At 45.0% G+C, this 22,682-nt stretch overlaps 1 protein-coding gene across 2 annotated transcripts in view; it reads left to right on the top strand.

The window, feature by feature from the left end:
- The first annotated feature begins 4,994 nt into the window (after positions 1-4,994).
- The window catches only part of SERBP1 (SERPINE1 mRNA binding protein 1), a 204,204-nt gene continuing 186,516 nt past the window's right edge, over positions 4,995-22,682 (top strand). The window contains exon 1 of one of the 2 annotated variants that reach the window (XM_078668857.1): positions 4,995-5,415. In XM_078668857.1, the coding sequence (XP_078524983.1) occupies positions 5,145-5,415 (271 nt within the window). In that variant the 5' untranslated portion in view covers positions 4,995-5,144. The remainder of the gene's footprint in view (positions 5,416-22,682) is intronic. The other variant, XM_078668859.1, reaches the window with a different exon arrangement.

Below are 22,682 nucleotides of genomic sequence, written 5' to 3' on the forward strand. Positions count from 1 at the left end.
AGATACCGAGACGATTGTTAACAGCATGAGTAAGCTATTTTCGGAAAAGATTGGTGAATTGAAGGGATACGTTCACAAAATCGTATTGAAACCCAATGCTATACCAATGCAGCACAAGGTTAGGAAGGTACCCATTATAGCTCGAGAAGAGGTAAAGCGTATATGTTGGGTGAGATGGTGGAGCAAGGTATCATTGAAGAAATTGAGACGTCAAGTTGGATTTCTCCAGTTGTTATCACAAGCAAACCGGATAATAGCTTTAGATTCTGTGTGGACTTGCGAACGTTAAACCAAAATTTTGTAGTCGACAACGTCCCATTACCTAATATCAATGAATTGGTCTTGTTGTTGAAACTTGATTTACGCAGTGCGTATCATCAGGTAAAACTGCACAACGACTCAAAAAAACTAACGGCGTTCATTGCCCCGGAGGGGGTATTTCAGTTTACCAGAATGCCGTTTGGTCTGGCATCTGCCGCCGGGGTGTTTCAAAGGATGATGGGGTCTGTGTTGCAAGGAGTGGAGAATGTAGTGTACTTCCAAGATGACGTGTTGGTATTTGGAGGGACAAGGGAACAGCATGATGTGGTGTTGAAGAATGTTTTGAACAGAATGGAAGAAGCTGGGTCGACACTTAAAAAAGAAAAGTGTAAGTTTGCAGTTAAAGAGGTGGAGTATCTAGGTTACACATTGTCTGCCAAGGGGGTAAAGCCAAAACGTGATTTGTTGGATGCTATACAGAAGGCTCCGGCACCAACTGATAAGGACCAACTTAGGTCGTTTTTGGGCCTCATTGAGTTCTACGCGAAATTTGTACAGAATTTTGCCGAAAAAACAGAGAGTATTAAAATGCTACTAAGGAAAGGAAATAGATTTAATTGGTCTAGGGAACAGCAGAGTACTTTTGATCAGATTAAGAAGGAGATATGCGAGGCTAATATACTCACTCCATTTGACACTAAACTGAGGTCGGTCTTGACGGTTGATGCTAGTGCAGTGGGTATAGGGGCGGTACTTGCACAGGTGCATGGTGCATGGTCATGACATAAAAACAGTGTTATTTGCTTCAAGGTCTTTAACAGTGTCGGAGAGAAATTACTCTGTTATAGAGAAGGAAGCGTTGGCTGCTGCGTGGGGGGCCGAGTACTTCAGGATGTATTTGTGGGGTTTTGATTTTACATTACAGACTGATCATAAGCCTCTTATCAAGATCTTAAGTCCCGGAGGTGCACACAAAACGTCAGCACGCCTAGCTAGACTCGCTGCACGGCTCCAAGAATACAGGTATAAAGTGGCATACTTAGCTGGATGGAAGAATTGTCAAGCGGATGGTTTGTCGAGATTACCCTTGCCATGGGAAGAGGTGGACAGGGCAAGTGTAAAATCTTTTCAGAGAGAGGGTGCTGTTGCTACTATTGAGGATGTCATGGTAGCGTGTGGTGGAGCGATAAGTAAGAATCGTTGGAAAGAGTGTGACCTTGAAAGTGGTAAAAGAGATGATCATTAAGGGGGGGGAAAAGAGAAAGTTGTTTTCCAGTACACATTTTTTTAGAACTGTGCTTAATACACTGCTCACCGCGATCCTAGGACTACAGTGCCCTTGGCCAAGCACTGTTTGATCTTGGACCAACAGTGTTTGATTGTGTGCCAGCATTGTTAAGCCAGAAGCGTATGATCTTGCGCTTGTGTTGAGTAAGACTGGGTCAGCAAGAGGCAAGACTGAGCCACACTGTGCTGGATTGACTCAGTGCTTTCAGACCTTGATTCACTCATGCATGATTTTGACTGTTCTTTTGCTCTCCAGTGTGTGATCTTGGCTAAGCTCTGTGTGATGTTGATCCAGCATCGCCTGACCGTGGGCCATCAACTAGTTGAATTTGGCCAAGTAGTGTCTGATATTGGTTCAGTACTGTGTGACCTTGACTCAGTGTGTAATCCTTGGCCAGCAATGTGTGTTCTTGGCTCAGCACTGTGTGATCTTAAGCCATCCTGGCCTGATTGTGAGCCATTGCTGTGATATAGGGCAGTACTGGATGATATCTGGTCCAGTCCTGTCTGATCTCGGCTCTGTCCTTTCAGATCTCTGCCCAGTGATTTGTTCCCCATAGATGAACAGCCAGTGCTTATAATGGGCCGCTAATGTCCGGTACTGGGTACCAGCACTTTTTTATTTTGAGAAGGAGAGTACCAGCACTTCTTGGAAACAAGCGAGTACTCTGTTAGAGAGTACCTGCACTTCTATTTTTCCATTTCAAGCACTGGGCACAGCCTATGAAAAGATAAACGTTAGCTTACAGAAAGCTGCACTCGGCTCCTATTGGCAAAACTCATGATGTAGGTGGGTGGTTGTTGGATTCAAATTATATTTTAACATTCTCATAATTTTCTCTTCCTTCTGTTGAAAGCTAACTGGAAAATACAATTATTGAAACTTATCGTGTCTAAAACTATCCCCAAGTGTTCCTTCTACTGTCATCTACACAATGGACTCTGTTGTTGTAAGGGGTCATGGTCCTTCTACCTATTGTTACTACCGTGGAGGGGGTTGCTGGTGCAGTTCCTACCGAACAGACTCAACGCACACACACACATCACTGCTGTGTCAAATGTTTAATTTTCCCTAGCAGGAGAAGTGACGGGGCAGGAAAAGTGATGGGCCAGGAGAAGGGAGGGGACAGGGGAATTGACGAAGCAGGAGTGTTGATCGAGCATGAGCAGGAGTACTGACTGGACAGGAGCAGTGAAAGGGCAGGAGCAGGCGTTTCCCAGGGTGACTGGAAGGGTAGGGGGCCAGTTTAGTTTGGGGGGACCGGTTTTGTACAAGTGCAGGAGTTTTAAAAACACTGCAAAGTTCTTTGTATATTCAGCAAATTTCGGTCAACAATACAAGTGCCAAGATAATGTTGGTGATCAATGTACCTGCTGGAGAGAAATGGGAGCATGTTTTGTCTAGTGGCTGTTTTACTCATCTAAGGTATCGCAGAGGGGTAATATGCCTGCTGCAAATAACATGTACCATGCATATCAAAAAGCAATATGTTATGTGCATAGCTCAGTGGGTACTGCTTTGTGTTCACTTCCCGAATAAAAGGACACTTGAATACATATGGCCTGGCAGTTCGGGCTGGACTGTTCACATTGGGTGCAGGATCAAGACTGATTTGCATATGGCTGGGTCCAAACTGGAATGGCATGGTGAGCAAAACAAACAATGGATTTAGGCCTAGATATCTGTACTGGGGTGAATGTATGACATTGGTCTGCATTCTGTCCATCAATTGTTCTTTTTGCATTTGTCACCCCGAGTGGGACAGGTATGCTCAGACATGAGTCCCGTGCTCTCCATGCCACTGGAATCAAGCTATCCTGGCTGATGAGGACTGAAAGCCCGAAACCGGTCCTAGGATGCTTGTTTCCAGTCCAGGGAGGACCTGGCCTGGCAGTTCGGGCTGGACTGTTCCCATTGGGTGCAGGATCAAGACTGATTTGCATATGTCTGGCTCCAAACTGGAATGGCATGGTAGGCAAAGAAACAATGGATTTAGGCCCAGATCTCTGTACTGGGGTGAATGTATGATATTGTTCTGCATTCTGCCCACCAGTTGTTCTTTTTGCTATATTATGATTGAGCAGCTAGCTGGCTGACATGAATATGAAGGAGCCTTTGTGGGTTTCCCTGAGTCTAGATTCTCCTGAAGAGTCCCTTTCTCTTCTGAGCCCTGCTTAACACATGTGTACAGGAGATGCCCTGTATTCATGTCCTCAATGTTTGAGACAAAAAATAATCACGGATTTCTGAACAATGAGAGTAAAAGCATTAAGGTAACATGTTATTCCTGCTTATATTTCACACGCTTTACATAAACCTGTATTCCCTATGAGTGTTTGCTTTTTCCTGAATTAAACCTCAAATAAACATGTTCATCCATTGTTTAAATAAATAACGTTATAAGCTGTAACTGGTCAGTGAAATGCTAAACGTACTAAAAAATTGGTATGTTTAGCTATTTCTAGCCACACCCCTGACTCCGCCCACTGATTCAATCTTCGGTTATTCCCACCCCCTGATTCTCCACCCACAGTTCCCCTACTTTTTTTCCCCACTTCGACCACTGGGCATGTATGATAAGCATCTGCTTCCCTGCTAGAATCCCTCTCCTCCAGCTTATATTTCTAACCCCCCTCCCATTCCATCCACCTTCCATCCCTCAAACGAGAACATAATATATAAGCCTTGCATTCTGAGGTTTGGCAGTCCTAATTTTAAAAGGTGTTAAACAGGACTACATATCCCAGAATGCAAAACTGGACTAGAAGATAGCTCCTCACGCAGGGATCGGCGAACGTTTATGGCTATGCGATCGAAACTTTAAAAAAAAAACGGCTCTGCATTTGATCACTGTTCTTATCATTGGAGCTGGGAACTTGATTATGAACACTAGCATAGGAGACCATCGAGGTTCGGAAAATACAACTTTTTTACCCAGAAATTGGACCCCCCCCCCCCCCCCCCCCCCATCCTACATAGGGGTGTGCATGGGCACCAACCAGTGAACGTATTTATGTCCTTTGAGACACACTTATTGACATGGAGAATGGATGCCTTGTACGTGGGGCACTTTTGGTGTCTTTGTCATGTGAAGCGCTCCAATACCTTCGGGTCGGGTTCGCGATATATTAAAATTGCAAAAAGAAAAAAATAGCACAGCAGGTGCCAGGGCCGCAGATCAGTCTCTGGTTATCTATCAGTTCTAAAGGGCTCACCCCAAGTCCCCCTGAAATGCTTGTCTCTGCGAGACTAGCACGAGGCGAGCTGCGCAGCCGTCAGGTCCTTGTGCTGTGCTGTTTACAGTGTGGCCTATCCAATACCCTTCTGAACTGGTAACAGGCGCAGGCCCAGCGTAGAAACAGCAGGCATGCCGGGATTTGCAGTCTCAATAGTAATCAACCGTTTGGTTCCAGCCCAAGTGCTGGCGTAAGCGGCCTACACCCCCCATGATGCTCTGGGGTTGGAAGTCCCGGATGTTCCCAGGCGCCGGAAGAGAAGACGGTCTCTTTCCCAGCCATCTTGTGGCACTCAGACAGCGAGCGCTCGCTCCAGGCCCCGCCGCATCGGAGGAGTATCGCCGCTAAAAGGGGCCATCATGCCCGGACATCTACAGGAAGGCTTCGGCTGCGTCGTAACCAACCGGTTTGACCAGCTCTTCGATGACGAGTCGGACCCGTTTGAGGTGCTGAAGGCCGCGCAGAGTAAGAAGGAGAGCGGCGGTGGTCCCGGTGGTCCGGGATCGGGCAAGACCGCGGCTCAGGCTGCCAAGCAGCTCAGGAAGGAGTCACAGAAAGACCGCAAGGTTCCTCTGCCCGACAAGAAGGAGGAGGCACCGCTGCAGCCACCCGTCACGCTCAAGAAGGAGGGTGAGTGCAGTTGGGAGGGGGCGGGTCGGCTGATGTACCTAGCGCGTCCCGACCGTGTTCCGATAAATAACTACGCAACTGTCCGTAGAGGTGCTGTGCGTTTATGTGTGTGCTATTATGTCTCTGAAACGGTCACTGCATCTTGTTCCCGTGCCCGTTGCTGATGTTGCTTCCTCCGTTCAAACTGAACCTTTTATTGTTGCTCAGTGCAGAACCTCGCCTCCGGTAAAGCTGTTTCTGGGGCTTTACCGCGGCTTGGCTTGCAGGCCTCACCCTCGTGGTGAAGCGGAGGGGGCTGGGCTGTCACAACACTGGCAGCGCCGCCTCCCTCCAGGCGGGAGAATGACATGGACCCAAATAGGGGCCCGCCCTGCGCCGCTTGTTGCCAACCTGGGAAAAGGCCCCGCGCATAGCAGGAGAAGGCTGCTTCTCTCACCGTCCTTGACATGGAGAGCCTTGGGTACGTCTTTGGCGGGAGTGTGGGGGCCCAGCCCATTGTTGAATGCCTCCTTTTAAAACAGGTATGATGTGTGATGTAAAATGCAAGTAAGGTCCACAGGCACAGGTAAGCTTAAATTGAGCTTTATTGCAGCACAGAGACAGTAGGTCAGCTCCAAGTCCGACCAGGGCTCCAACTGCCAAGAAGGCAGGGAGAGCGCTCCAGAATACAGAACACAAGAAGGAATCTAGAGTGCAGGCTCAAGGAAGAGCAAAGCACTGTACAACATATCTCCTCTCCTTGCAATAAAAATAAGAGACAAAGAGCAACAGAAAAGGAAATGCTAATGTACATAGTCATTCACATACAAAGGAGGGCGTCGGGAGCGAGGGCTCCTCAAGCAGACATCAGATAAGGAAGAGGAAGGAGGAGCAGGAGTACAAGGTAAGGAAGGAGCATCAGGAGTAGTAGAACTGAAATCAAGAACAGACCTATTGAGGTAGGTACCCGAGGAAGTGGAAGCATCACCACCACCCACCTCCCTCCGACTAGCTGACAGTGGAATGGGAGCAGCAGGAGAACCAGAGGACAATAAGTAGCCATTACAACCATCTACATTGGCAGGAGGCAGGTCATCAGAAGAAGAAGCTTTACATTTTTGGTAGAGAGCTACTCTCCGGTAATTCCAGCTCTCACCATTGGATAGAACAATGAAGTTGGGAAAAACTCTCCTAACTTTGTAAGGACCTCTAAATTTACTAAGGCCCTTAGCAAGTCTGCCCGGCTTAACTTTGACCAAGTCACCCACGGAAATGGGTGAGGAGGCACTGTCATGGACCAAAGGAATTTCATGGCTGGAACTCAGCCAAGAAGGGGTCAATTTGCTCGTTGGTGACCGACCCCGCATTAACTCAAAAGGAGACTTTTCACCAGACTTGTGGGGTGTGGAGCGGTAAGCCCAAACCAATTCCTGGACACGCTCATTAGAAAAAGAGCCAGAATCCACAAACATTTGAATCACGCCCTTAACCAGGCGATTCACCCTTTCGCAAATGCCATTGCCCTGTGGGTTGTAAAGGCTCGTCTTCTGATGCCTGATGCCACAATCATTAACAAAAGAAGTCATTTTAGAGGACGTGAGTTGCGTCCCGTTGTCAGAAATGAGAACAGAAGGATACCCCTCGTTGTTGAAAATACCCTTCAAAAACTTAATAGTAGCATCTGTAGTGATTTCCTTTACAAACTGCACACATAACCATTTTGAAAAACAGTCGATAAGGACAATTGCAAACCTGTGATCGGTAGGAAGCTCACACATGGGGCCTATGAAGTCAATGCATACACTATGCCAGGGAGTATTAGCAAAAGAAATCTTGTGAGAGGAGTGGGAGCCTAAAACTTTGAGGCGCTTCTCACCCTCCTTACAGAAATTGCATTTCAAAACACAATCCACAGCGTCATTATCAATAGAGGGCCACCAGAAGTTCAATTTGACACGACGTTGCGTGAGACTTTGACCCAGGTGTCCCTCATGGGCCAAGTCTAGAATTTTCTTTCTCAACAAAACAGGGGGAACAAAACGATCACCCCTCATGAGAATATCTTTACCTTCTAAGGAAAGTTCGTCCAAAATTTTTAAAAAAGGCCTGACTGAGGGATTTACTGCACTTTCTCTCCTGGGACCATTAGAAATGAGACTGATGACGGCCTTCAAGGTCAGATCCTCCTCCATACCTTTGGACCAGTCATCACGAGTAAATGTGCCCCCACACACAGACAAGACATCCTCTATTACAGCAACTGCGAGATCATCGGACTTGGTCCCAGAACTACAGTCAGTGGAAGGCATGGGGAGCCTAGACAGACAATCCGCTTGGATGTTTTTCCACCCATGAATGAATTCAACCTCACACTGGAAGTCCTGTAGCCGAGAAGCCAGTCTCGCCAACCTGGGAGAACCTTTACCAGCTCCACCAGGAGCAAGGATGTTGACAAGGGGTTTGTGGTCGGTACGTAACACAAATTTATAACCCCATAAGTAGGTTCGAAAGTAACTTGTACCCCAGACCGCAGCAAGAGCTTCGCGCTCAATTACTGAGTAGTTAGACTCAGAAGAGGACAAGGGTCTAGAAGCGAATGCGATTGTCTTTTCGACACCGCCATGTTTCTGTAGAAGAACAGCGCCCAACCCAATGGCACTTGCATCTACCATCAAGATGGAGGACCGAGTAGTGTCAAAAGGGGTGAGAACATTGGCAGATTTGAGTTCCTTCTTAATCAAATTGAAACAGGATTCGTGATCAGAGGTCCAGTTAAATTTGACACCCTTTTTGAGCAAGGATCGAAGAGAAGCTGTTTTAGAGGCAAAATCTCTTACGAATTTCGAGTAGAACTCGATTAAGCCCATAAAGGACCGAAGTTGATCCTTATCAACCGGGGAGGGTGCAAGTTCAATAGCCTCAATCAAATTCTTTTTGGGTTTAATGCCATCCTCTGACAAACAAAAACCAAGGTATTCTATCTCTTTCAAGAGAAAAGCACACTTCTCTTTCCTTAAAGTCAACCCAGCCTCGTCTACTCTATGTAAGACATCCTGTAGAATTTTATTGTGTTCCTGTAAAGAACTACCATAAATCAAAATATCATCTTGAAAAAATAGCACCTTGTCAAGACCCTTAAAAACTTCAGAGACAAGTCTCTGGAACACGCTGGCAGCTGAGACTAGCCCAAAAGGTAGTCTGGTAAATTGGAAGGTGCCCTCACTAGTGATAAAAGCAGTTAAATGCTTTGAGCTATCGTCCAGGCAAATTTGGTGGTAGGCGTGCTTAAGGTCCAACTTACTAAAGAACCTTGCACCTCTAAGGGTTGACACCAATTCGCCAATGTTGGGGAGGGGAAACACGTCCGCTACCACACACTTATTGAGGGAACGAAGATCCACACAGAACCTGATCTTGTTGTCCGGTTTCTGCGAGATCACAACAGGCGAAATCCAAGGAGATGCTTCAATGGGCTCAATAATCCCCCCTTGGAGCATTTCCTCCAGAGTAGCCTTGACCTCATCCCTCAAAGCAAAGGGCACTCTTCTAACCTTGTGCTGTACAGGCAAACTTCCCTCTTTGAGAATTATGCGATGAGAGTATCCAATAAGCTCACCTAACTGGTCTCTAAACACATTTTTAAATCTGGCCAAAATGTCTTCTACAGATGAAGTCTCAACTATGGAAACTGGGTTATCTGACCTGGGATCAACTACTATATGGAGATCGTATTGGTGATGACGGCCCAAGATTGCTGGACCGTCAGCTGATATATAAATTTTTCCATATGCTGATCTGCCTTTGAATACAATTTCAGCTTCAAAGAAACCCAGCATGTCTATTCTCTCCCCCTGGTAACCAGACGGGAAGATGTCGCACTCTTTCAAAGCTCTTTTTCCCCAAACATTTTCCAAAAGGGAAAAGGGAATTATAGTCCACTTCGACCCTGTATCAACCATGAGTGTAACAGTTTTGCCATCAATTATGAAATCATCCTTGAAAGGATTACCCCTCTGGTTATCACACGCACACACAGTGTCAGTCAAAACTAAAATTTTGTTCACATCACGTCTTAAAACATCGCATTCATCAACAACTGTAACTTTAGAGTAATTCCTATTCTTACACATTTTAGCAAAGTGTCCCGTTTTACCACACTTTAGACACTCTTTGTTATTAGCATAACAAAACTTCCCATCTAAAGGATGAGAAGAAGTACCACATCTTGAACACATTTTATGATAATTCTTGTTGAGAGATGTTGCTTGCACATTCTTTCTTTGAAGAATGTAACCTTTTTTTCTGACGATTGCGATGGCAGCAGATTCCTCATCGCTATTGTCACTTGCAATACTTTTATGAGAGACTTCAGTCACCTTGGACTCTAACCCACTTTTTTGCAGTTCTCTCATGCATTTTTCACTTTCCTCAACAACTTTAGCCAGCTCTATTGCGTCTTTCAATGTTGGGTTCTTAGCCGCCCATAGGCGTTCTTGCACCTTCCTATTGTTGGCTTGCACCACCAATTGGTCTCTTATTAGCTCGTCTGCCATCTGCCCAAAGTTACATTTAATAGATAATTCACGCAGTCTTGCTACGAATTCGTCAATGCTTTCCTCAGCCAATTGCTTATTCTTATAAAATTTATATCTCTGAAGAATGAGATTCTCTTCTTTGCCAAAACGAGTTTCAAGTCTTGTGACAGCTTCTTTAAATTCGTCAAAATCGGCTTGTGAACCTGCAGGTAGTACTTGTGGTAGGTATCTAAACAAACGCTGCCCCTCTTTGCCCAACGTGGTCATCAACAGTGCTTTTTTTCGTTTAGGCGAATAATCCTCACCATCTAGAGCCTCTATATAGTTATGGAACATAACTATCCAGTCTTCCCATGCTATAGGAGGATTGCCTGGTTCTGACAAGAATTGAGGAGGAAGGGCAACATTGATTGATTGTGACATGACTTTTAGCAAATGTCAGCAGGTATAGAGAATTAAGTACACCTAACAGTGGAGCAAACAAAAGTATGAAGCAAATGCTTACTGTTAATGCAGCTGATGGTCTGGTTACAGCTTTGTCAGCTTTGTCACACTCGTTTCAAGCGCTTTGAAATGCTCGTTTTTGACAGTACAGATCAACTTATGTAGCGTTAAATGCCTTAAGACGGAGCTGGGAGGCACTTGCTGAAGATTATACGTTGAACGCGAAGGTCTTGTGCACCTCGGCGCGTTACATCGGCGCGTTACCAAGGTAACGGTAAAGCTGTCCAAAATGGCCGACAACGTCGTGGCGTCGTGCGTGAGCGTCACGCGTCACACGCCGACGTTGCAAGTCAATAGCTTCTGCGCCCTTGACGAACGCGCTCAGAGGCAAAGCGTTGCTTAGCAACTCACCAACAAAGGAGGTTGGTTCGGGTGATGTCGCTGCTTGAGGAGATCGCGTTGCCAGGATACGCGTTGCAGCAGAGTAGACGTTGGTGAAGATGACGTCAACGCTGCGCGGAAAGCAGGAAATGGGAGAAATTACCAGAAGTGGATCACCACGAAGTTGCTATCGCCGAAGAAACGGAGGCCACACTTCTTCATCAACGCTGAATCACACGCGCAGATTCTTGATGGAGTTGAGGCACTACTTCTCTGGAAAGCGAGTTAAGGCTGCAGCGGACACAGGAGACGGTGATCGGAGTTCACACCACATCAAGTCGCCAAATGATGTAAAATGCAAGTAAGGTCCACAGGCACAGGTAAGCTTAAATTGAGCTTTATTGCAGCACAGAGACAGTAGGTCAGCTCCAAGTCCGACCAGGGCTCCAACTGCCAAGAAGGCAGGGAGAGCGCTCCAGAATACAGAACACAAGAAGGAATCTAGAGTGCAGGCTCAAGGAAGAGCAAAGCACTGTACAACAATGTGACTAGTACCTTCCGAGATGCAAGCGTCTCATTGTTTACATTATAGCCCCGATCATATGTGATGGACTACTGATTACATTATCGGGGAAACATGACTAGCTCTCTTGTAGGACATTATATTGTGAATGTTACAAGATGAAGCTGGAGCCCTCGATTTGAGTTATTCTTTAGACCATAGTTTATAGGCGGTGTCTAAACACGTGTCTCTTGGAGTCAGTTACAAGCCTGTTAGTGTACATCTGTACTTCTCGCCCCATTTCGTTTTAATGCTAAATAATTATCATTCCTCAAATTTTATTTGGGGCTGTACGTTTGAACTAGTGTAATACCAGTATTCCCACCGTGCAAAGGATGTTGGCACAGCTGTTATTAAACCAAAGGGTGAGTTTGCTCCAATTTTTGCATCTGTTATAGGATGGACGTGATTGCTCCAAATTTTGCATCTGTTATACTTAACGCGTACCAAAACACTGCAATTTTCCAACCACATTTGTTTGCGCTCTTGTCCGATACAATCACCACTCTCCTTCATACGAGATACTTTACTCCCCAGGACCTTACCGAATCTTGTCTTACTTAAAAAAAATATATATATTTTATTAGGCAGAGGCCCAATCCCACAGTAAGTAACTTTGTTTCTTCTGTGTATATATTCTATTTTTGTGTAAAGGGTCATGAATTTAAAGCGTAGATTTCATAGTGTACCTTCTGCAAGTCGAAATTTTTCATAAGGTTTTTTTTAATCCCTGAATGTGTCTACCAGCATGAACGCATTTGCAATAAATTACGTTTTTTAAGGGCAACTCGAGCACTTTGCTAACTTTAATGTATTGCTTTTATACTGTATATAAGTTTTGAAGAAAAAAAAAAAGAATTCATCACCGAGCACACAAGTTCAGTTTTTAAAGGGGCCCGCGTGCTAGCTGCCATTGTCTTCAGTCTTTCATTGGGGCGATTGCGTTAACCTTTTTGAATAAACCGGCATTTCTATGTTTCACTGGTCTAGTTAATGGTTTCACTTTACATGTACATGCTGTGTGGAATATCTGCACTATTTAAGCTCGGCTTACACTCTTTCCCCATATCAGCTAAATGCAGTGTTCAGGGGTGCCTGTCATATTGTATTGACGAGTTGAATGGGAGTAACTTGCTGAAGGCGTGCAAAATACATGCTGACTTGACGTTGCATTTATTTTACCATACCAATAGATTGGACAATGCTTAGCGTCACGTGTGTAATTCAAGCTTACTCGATTTATTTCCAGGAAGGCCAGTGATGCCTTTACCTAAACTACCAAATTCAACATTTTACTTAGCAGTGTACATTTTTGTCACATTTGCCGACATAGTCGAAGAATTTAGGTGTGTAATTTAGCGAGGAACCTATTTTCAGTGTCCTGTCCCGTTTGTTGTATCACTCATAATACCCACGCCGAATTTTCATTTATAGTCATTGGACCTCTTATGGCGACACTGCCTTCACTTGTGCCTTAATATATATTTTGGCATTAGTGGCATTATCGAACAAAATCATGAGTTTCAAACTTTCACTAACACTGTGAAATCCACGGAGAATCCATCAGACTGTTGTACAACTTGCTGAGAAAAGCAGCAATGGATATTTTATAGTGGTACGCCACATGCCTTGAATTTTTTCTAATTGTAGCAGTAACAGGTGTGAGCGCTTCTGCATGACAGCTGCGAGGGACACAGTTTGCTTAGTAAGAGTTTTTTAAAGTAGCATTTCCTCACTATTACGCCAAATCTTTTAGTGTATCGTGCAAACTATCAGCTACACCACTTACTTTTATTTTTGATCCAAATGTAGCTATGTTGTTGCTCTCAGGCAAACCATCACTGGTCTTCTGGGGGAATGTGGGCTTCCGGGTTTACACAAACATCTTTTTTCAAAACGCCTTTGGAGCTTTTTCTGATGTCCCTTTTCGTACGATTACCCCAATCAAAAATCTCTGGCAAGTTAAACATCCAGGCAAGCAGCACGTGCCCTTCTGTATGAAGTTTACAAAGAGCTTCTTATTAAATGCGCTCCTCATCCAGCAAGCACATAGCTCTTCTTATAGACCTGATGTCTGTGTATTATTAAAACAAAAGTATAACCGCCAAGATGTCAGTTGATCAAGAATGGATTAAAAAAAATTAAGGCAGATGACAAAATCCAATAAGATACATTCACTCTGCCACACCATGATTAAAATGTACACTGGGGAAAATAAATAGTTTGATTTTGCTGTCTGTGCAACCTGGGTACCACGTGTTGGAATCCAGTCGTGGTTTGCTCGGCCCTTAATGCTTTGAAGGACTGTATAATGAATATTAGTGAGCTGAGGAATAGTGACACCTGCTTGTGCATGGCAGCCAACAAACTGCTATGCAGAAAGCCCTGCTATTTTGTTAAACAAATAATTATGCGCATTTTCGTTTTTTATCTCAAGAATTTTCACTACTAATAATTTTTTTATTTATTTCTCGCTGGTAACTACTATGACGATGTAATTTCATTAAGAATTACTTGGTGTTTAGCAGTGGTTTTATATTTGAATCAATATAACCTTTCTGTTTTTTTTTGTTTTTTTTACTGCCATGGTGTAAGTGATACTGTCACTTTACTTTTCTTTAAACAACCTTGGAAACTAGATAATGTCCTACATGGGTTACTAATCATTGTTTAATAAACACGTCTTACTTGACAAGGAGTTAGATGGCCCAAACAAAATAGTACATATCAATACAGTAGAGGTTACTTTGTCCTCTAACAAGGCCACCCATAAGCAACTATTCTCCTATTGAGCATGGACACAAGGCATTTTGTGGGGCATTTCACTTTTAAACTTTCTCATTAAAACTAATGGCAACTTTTAACTACTCAAGAACAGTGGTTCATAAACTTAGCTGCTGGACCCCAGTGAGTCTACGTCTGTGCAGGGAGACCGTGAAATAAAATTAAAACATATATACGTAAAAAGTATAAAATTACGTATGATTAGCAGTTTATTGTGATCTATACCTAAAAATTGAAAACTGAACATTTTTTTAAAGTATTCTGAAAATATGAACATTTTGGGGCTACAAAATAAATTTGTTTACTTGTCTTGATTTTTGGGAGGACTTGGTGGCGCGCTAGTCTAGCAGAGGGCTATGCAGTACAACCGAACCAGTTTGTTGAGAAAATTAAGACGAGGTAGTGTTACTGTTGACTTCGCACCTGGACATTCTAGTTCTAATCCTGTCCACAGAAATTGACCAATAATCGTGATTTTGACAGATAATTCAAGACCCTGTGCCTTACATTGCAGACATGTGAAATGTTATGCAGTACTGATCAATTTGTCCCAATCTCCTTCATGCCATCTCTTATCTAGCAGCAAATGTCTATGTAGACATTTTCTTGTTAATTTCTATAATAACTGTGACTCCTCAAACAATATCTTTTTCAAGAGATGTGGGGGGGGGGGGGGGGGAGTTTGGACTGTTACTTGTAGATTCGGTTGTGATGCTTCATAATCTATCTCAGTTGACTGTGTAACATGTTACCATCTATTTCCTCTGGATTGTTTAGTCTGAGAGATGCTGATGCATTGCTCCCATACTGCCTATCTGGATGCATTGCATTTTTAGTAACCAAGTATAATTTGCAGTTTGTCACAGATATGTGCCCTAATTCAGTCGCTCAGAAACAATTTCCCTGGGAGAAGTTGTCATATAGCCATTCATGTTTATTATTTCAGTTCTTACTGAATGTTTTCTTGCACCGCATACTCTGAAATATAGTGATCGTAATTTTTTATTTCGATTCACTTAAATGTGGAGTGGTTGTTGTTCCAACCATCCCTGTCTCTTTAGTGGCTTATTAAAATGAATAATTGCAGTGAAATGGGACTTGACAAAGCCAGCGTTCCAGGTAAGCTTGTTTCTAGTTATGGCAGGTTATTAATATTCCCCTTTTTTTCAAGGATTTGTACCATTCTACCCCTTATACAGTGATTTCCCATGATAAATGGGTAGAACGTTTCACATAGGTGTGTGTATACGTGTCTCCCCTACCTCTCCCAAATCGTAAGTCCGATTGTGGATGCAGAGAGCTTTACACATGTGTTGACTTGGATTTTGAGCTCTCTGAGCTGGTGGCAGCCATAAACAGAAGTCCTAATGGTACTACTCTTGGAAACTATGGAAGTACCAATCAATGTATTTAAGAACAATCTGTCACTGTTGGTTCCACTTATGCGCAATGTACAGTAATCAGTGGCCCACATCAGTCTTGTTCCCTTTAGATCATATCTATTTTTAAAGAGTGATAGACCAACCCTGATGCTGCTGCCCCATTTCGCTCTTGGATTCAATTAAGACTGCAGGTTGAATTCTATTGGATCAGCTTGAGTTTGGGCTGAGGAGAACCATATTTTGTCAAATTTCCAGCTTGGGTTTCGAATCGGCTTTAGTATGATCTAACAATCCCTCAAAATGTATCATTTGGTAGCAAAATATACCATTGTCAATCTGAGAAATCTTTATTTGGCTTTTAATGACCTCAACAGATCAACTTGTGGGACATCATGAATTATAGGGTTGATGAGCGCATTTTGGTGTTTCAAGTTTTTATTGCACTCCAATGTCACTGCTAGTGTTTTTTTCTTTTGTGTTTTATAAATATTGTAAAAGATTAGTTATTGCAACCAACTAAAATATTTTCATGATGTACTATGTGAAGTGCTTGTAGTAGAAATTCCTCAAGCAGCTATAATATATTCAATGTTGAAATGCAAAGTCACGGTCTGCACCTTTTTTTTATGGTGGCAAATTTGTCAGAATATCTGATATGCCACCTGTAAAACAGACTTTTCATAATACAGTAGATTAGTACATTAAAAACGTTCAGACAGTTTTCGTACCACAGTAAACACGCAGTCACCCTTCTGCCCCTGCAGGTCATCTTTGTTCACACAGTTGGTATCCCTCTGCCAGTGAGGCATAGGGCTCCTTTACACATTCAGCAACACTGGCATCCAGAGAACACTACAGTAGCACGCAACACAATTTGTAATGCGCATCTGTGTCCTAACCTCCGCTCACAAAATAATTGTGAATTTGTGCATAGCTCTCGGAGCTAAGTACCCAACAACTCAGGGTACTTGAACGTCACACCATCTAATTTTGAACTCGGACTGGTATAAAACGGTAGTCTTCTCCCTTCCTGCAAACTGTTTTCCATTTTGTTGGGACAGGCGGATGTACTGTACTTCTATCCTGAGCTTAAACTCAGCTCAGTGGGGCCATTCGGCTTGGCTCACTTGTCACTATGGCATTGCACATGGCTAATGCCTCCCATTTCATAATGGAAGAGGCTCAATTGTTTTTATATTGCAGTCAACACTACTTATTAAATTGGGGTGTGGTCTCGTCGAGCAGCAAGATGGCCACTCGCTAAGAGGGCTCTGCCAGGTGAGAAATCATTTGCTATTAATCCTTACGAAAGGAGCGCACTAAGAAGCCCTAACCTGTGGCAGTGGAAGCCAGGTCTGTCGGCACGATCTGTGCAGATCAAAACAGAGGTGCTTAGACCGCTCTGCGGCCTCTGGCCTGTTGGCTGGGGACGCGGCCGCACCAGAGGATCCAACCGGCCCGGAACATAGACCTCCTGATTATAACGAGCAGGAGATCAGAAGTGGCCGAAAACGTGCAGCGCCAGTTCCGGTGGTCCGTGGTGGACCTGAAGCAGATTCAGCGATCCTGCTAGGCCCGAGGTCAGAGCTGCGACTGGCGAGTGAGAGACTGCTGGGTGGACCTGACCACCACAGCGGGTGCGAGGAGGCAAGGAACCTCCCGGCACCACCACAACCTTGAAAGCCAGCCTTTATAATTGAAGTCCGAGGGTCGAGGCGGCTGTTGACACGCATCGGCAGCTCTGGGTGCGGACTTGAGGGAGATCCATAGACTCTCTGAGGCCCTATGGTAAGAGCCGAGATGTGTGATTAAGGAGTGTCCGGGTGGGCCTGGCTGCATCGGCAGGCAAGATGTGTCGTGCACACCTCAGTGGGCACTATATACTGGGCAACTGTATTTGAACGCAGGCCTCCTCGATCCGGAGTGTTCTGCTCGAGGGCAGTGGAGGAGCGGAGCAAGTATACAGCCTGGCTGGAGTGCTGGATATCGGAGGCATGGAGTGAGACCTCCACAGGCAGTGGCTTCCGGATGGTTCAGGTCCCTGTGGATAGTGCTGGGACTGCTTCCAGTCTGCCGACTGAGCTGCGACTGAGACGGGCGATCTGGCCGGACCTACTAAGGTAAGAGGAATCTGATGCGCCCAGTGGAGGAAATGCAGCAGTGGCCCCTAGACTTGGTGCGGACCTGAGAAAATCCGACTAACCCCTGCTGCCAACGTGGGTGCTTGTAGTTGCAGATTCAGCACCAGCAAATGTGGAGCGGGAGTGTCTGCACCGCACCCTTGTTGCTTGGACCCTGAGGTTGGCAGATGTGTTCTTCTTGCCCTAGTACGTGCAGCTCTGGCTGCCGAGCAATCCTGAAATACAACAAAGTGGCGGACTTGCCGAACCCCGCATGCTGGAATAAACCAACTGCGCACCAGGGACATATGCACTACCCCTGGAGGTTCACCCTAATAAGACACAAGCCACCTCTCAGTTTTGGAATTCAGAGGGACCTCACAGTGCCATCAAATACCTTGCACGTCCTTCCAGCGCCCACATACCCTTCTCCTAATCACTGTTCATGCTGAGGCCTGAGGTCAGATTGCCCCACAAGACATAACGGCGCTACAAGCTCACTACCCCATGCACAGAAGGAAGGGGGGGGAATTAACCCAAATCAAGGAAGCAGCTTCTGCAACACAAATTGGTAAGCATGACACAAAGCAGACTAAACTTTCCTTTGAAAATAAAAATTTGATACGGCTTACTGATACCGGAGCGAAGTCTGACTCTGAATCTGGCACCGGAGGGAGGGAGGGGGGTATCGTCCCAGAAAAAGACTACCTCTGTCCCAGAAAAAGACTACCTCTGTCCTCTATTGCTAGAAGTCAAATCGAGCCTCAAAACAATTGACTCTAAGCTAGATATACTTACCTCTAGACTAGACCAGGAAAACAAGTGGACACCTATGAGACTCTCCTGGACCAACTCGAAAACCGAGTCTCCGATGCATATGAATACCATTTAGAGTCTAAAAAAATTTGCTACAAATGTAAAAAGTCCTCAGTGTAATAAAAGGCAAAAATGAAGATCTTGAAGGCTGCTCACAAACACACACCCATTGCATTACGGGAATACCAGAAACCACATCTATCCCTAAAATGGAGGCCTACATTGAGAACCTGCTGTATGTACTTTTTGGCTTGGACACCTCTGCGGTCTTTGTGGTTGAGCGGGCTCATCGCTCACTCTGCCCCAGACTCCCCTTGGACGCAACACCTTGGCCTATTCTAGCCCGCCTGCTCAACTATAGAGACCACAACACGATCTTTCGGCTGTTCAGGGAAGGAGGAAGGATAAATCGGGGCAACAACATATCATTCTTCCCTGATTTCACACCCACTGTACAGGCAGCCAGCTGGGACTTAATTCCAGTTAAACGCATTCTACAACAGGCGGAGGTACCAAGCTTAAGATAACTTATGACGGACACACTCACTTCTTCAGAGACGTCAAATTGGCCCTCAAATAAGAGACTCTCTCCTGAACCCATGCGGCGCTCCTCCCTGGGTGCTGGGCTCCGTGACATTGAATGATTCCCCAGCACACCAACACTGTGAAGCGTGAGAAACAACGAAGTTCAAGGAGTTGAAGCACAGACGCCTGGCAGCGCAAATGGGATGTGAATTATCCATGCTCATAATAAGTTGGTAATGTAGATTCCTAATGTAGGAACTAAGTTTGGTTTAGTTCCTTAGTCTATTACTGGAACCTCCTCTACCTCCCTCTAGGCAGGGCAGTTTGCCGGTCACTACAGGCCCTATGGAGCACTCCCTATTTTATTTACTTCAAGAATTGGGACATTGTTATGTTTGAGGAAGGGTGTGGGGGATTTTTTTCCACAACCTAATGGGGGGTTGGTGTGGGTGGTCGTGTTAGGGAGTAGACAGGTTATTATTAGTTGGGGGAGGAGAGGGTATGATGCTATTCAACATTAACTTGGATGTAACTATGCACTATAAGATAAGGCAGGTATTCTGTTCACAACCTAACTTTATTAGCACAGCGACACTAGAAAATAATGAGCAAGTATGAAGACCGGACTGCTTGCTCGCTCACTTACTCGCCTCTGAATGACCCCTTATAACTTCCTAAACTGGAACATCCAAGGCCTAAACGATCTTAGGAAAACGCGCCTCGTACAGGCACTCCCCATAATATCGATATACGCTTCCTAAAAGAAACACACCATAACAGCAATGCAGATACCAAACTCCGGCATACATGGTGGGATATATCAATCGGCTTATACCAACTATGGCAGGGAACTGGCTTTATTAATTCGTAGACGTCTTCACTTGAATATACACCTCACTTTGGCAGACCCCAACATTAGATACGTGGTACAGGGGGACCACTGGGAACCACCCAAATGATCGTGTCTGCTATCGAAGGCCCAAACACAGATGACCCCAAAACAATTTTGTGATATCTGGGGGAAATCATGTCTTTAAATTGCAACACCATCATTTGGGGTGGAGGCTTCAACTTCATCTTAGACGAAGCCCTAGACAGAATTAGATCTTCCCGAAGCCTACATCCTAAAGTGAGAGATATTAAATTCAATCCTGGGTGACCATGCATTGGTAGATATGTGGAGGCAATGGCATCAAGGGGATCGAGAGGGAACCTGTAATCTCTACTCAGCACAATGCCTCGTCCAGGTTAAAATTTTGGTTAACACCCAAGAATATAGCGACGTGGACAATGGACACTAGACACTTACCTAGGACATTGTCCAACCACACCCGTCCTAATTCTCCGAACAATCCCACAGATAACTCAACAGGAATTCAGTTGGCGACTCTCACCTCAAGCACTGTTAGATGAGGCATTTAAGGAGAAAATGCTTCGGGACATCATGAACTATTTCTCCCTTAATGAAGATCGGTCTCTTTTCACTCCACGCTCTGAGAAGCCTTCCAAAGGGTAATGCAGGGGTCATGCATTGCTAGACAAGCCGGTGTATTGCCTGACATCCGACAAACTGGAATCTTCGAGAGGTGCTATATTATGACACTAATGAACAGGCACATCTCGTGACATTCGGTGAGCACATATCGAAATATGAGAGAAGCCTGGCGAGAATCAAACTTTCTAGGGAAATATGCCACAGTCCGAAGATAAGGGGAGGGGATAGATCGGGGAAAACCCTAGCTAATATCCTTGGGCCCGCACATAATCCTTCCTAACCGAGATATTAGACAATGACTCCAATTCCATAAGAGACCCGCAGAGCATACAACACTGTTTCACCAGCTTCTACTCTTCACTATAAACGTCCACAATTCCCCCGAAGAACTAACTACATAACTACTCATTTGAATTACTATGGCTAAGCAATGCCCACCGAGCAGTTCTCAATGCACCCTTCACTATCAACGACCTAATCAAAGTCCTAAATCACCTCGCTAGTGACAGAGCACCCGGATTGGATGGCCTAACTGCCTCTCTTTTTATAAATGCTATGCATCGCTCCTAGTGCCCTACCTCCAAGATTTACCATGAGTCAATACGGCTAGGAACCCTCCCCCCAAACTATGCGGGAGGCAGTCATATTGACACTGCTAAAGCACGTAAAAATAAATCTAACTCTTACCGCCCATTATCACATATAATTATAGAGAACATTTATGCTAAATTGCTTGCAAATAGATGATTGCCCTTATGCCACGTATCGCTAGACCTCACCAATCCTGGTTCATACCCGGACGTTCAACGGCGCATCATTTGCCTACATTATTTGCGGTCTTATATTACCCAGACCCCCAAGTCCCCTCCCTTTCAGCCTTTCTGGATGCCACCAAGGCGTTTGAGACTCTAGAGTGGACATACTTTTTTCCTATCCTAACTAGACTTGGCTATTAGTTTGGCGAAACGTGTAACATTGTTAGAGGATTAAAATATCAGCTCAAGTTTGATGCACTTTTGAGTGTGCGCATTCATTTTGAGAACTTAAGTAATCACGAAGCCCGGCGGTGGTTCTACCGGCACTGCGCACCAACTGACAGCGGGCTCGATCCCAGGAGGGACCTCTTGCTTGAAGGAATATGTAGATGGAGAGATAGAGAGATGTACATCTCTCACATCCATCTTTTGTATACTAAACCCACTTCTAGACTGTGGGTTTACGGTATGATCTCCGCCTTATAATGAGGAAAACAAGGATGCCCTGTCGACCCTCCTCTTAGCCATAGCGATGGAACCGCTGGTGGCACGACTAGCAATATCACGCGACCAGGAACTGGGGTTCACCTCCAGAGGGCTGATCATTTCCTTATATGCAGATGACATTACTCTCTACATACACGATCCCAAGGGATATTCAAGTCTAATACTACGGGAAATAACTAAATTAGGGACTATCAGTGATAGAGATAAATTGGACCAAATCCACATTATTTTCCCTTACTGACAAACCATTAACCTGGCCCCAAGGCCCAGTCAAATATCGGGGATCTGGCTGTCGTGACATACAAGAACTATGAACTACGGCCGCACTATTATAACCTGGCTAATGGGCAAAGCAAGTACATGGTCTAAGCTGCCACTGTCTCTACCAGGCAGAATAGCGGCAACAAAAATGATCATTCTCCCCAAGCTATTATACTTATTTGTTAATCTTCCACTGCCACTTAATCTAACCATATTTCAGAGACTGCGTTCTCTCATATCGTTAGTATGGGCAAGCAAACAAGCCCACATATCTTGGGAACTCCTTATGCTTCCCCTTCAACAGGGCGTTTTGGGGGCCCGGAGATTCTGCTATATATTTATTGCACCCAATCCCAGTTCCTCCACCATTGGGTACACCGGACCCCATTCGGATCCTATCCCATTACAGGTGGCATTTCAAATATTCACACGCCCCAGAAAAGAAGTCAACACAGAGACATTGTGGTGGGCCTGGGAGGGTCTTCGGAACAGAGCCGGCGCCACAATCCTATATGCCCCGGCTATGCCCCTAGTCAACAACCTAATATCATTATTAAAAAGACCTACACCAACTTGGCATAAACACATTTGCGGACCTATACCTCAGACACATTTATTGCCCCTCCAACACCAACTATATTATCAGATTCAAGCAGGGTGTTGCCAGATACATAGCTCATTCCTGACCCCCCCCCCCCCCCCCCTCCTTCCACGTTCCCGG

The sequence above is a fragment of the Lissotriton helveticus genome, chromosome 1_2, assembly GCF_964261635.1.
Source record: "Lissotriton helveticus chromosome 1_2, aLisHel1.1, whole genome shotgun sequence".
Lineage (NCBI taxonomy): Eukaryota > Metazoa > Chordata > Amphibia > Caudata > Salamandridae > Lissotriton > Lissotriton helveticus.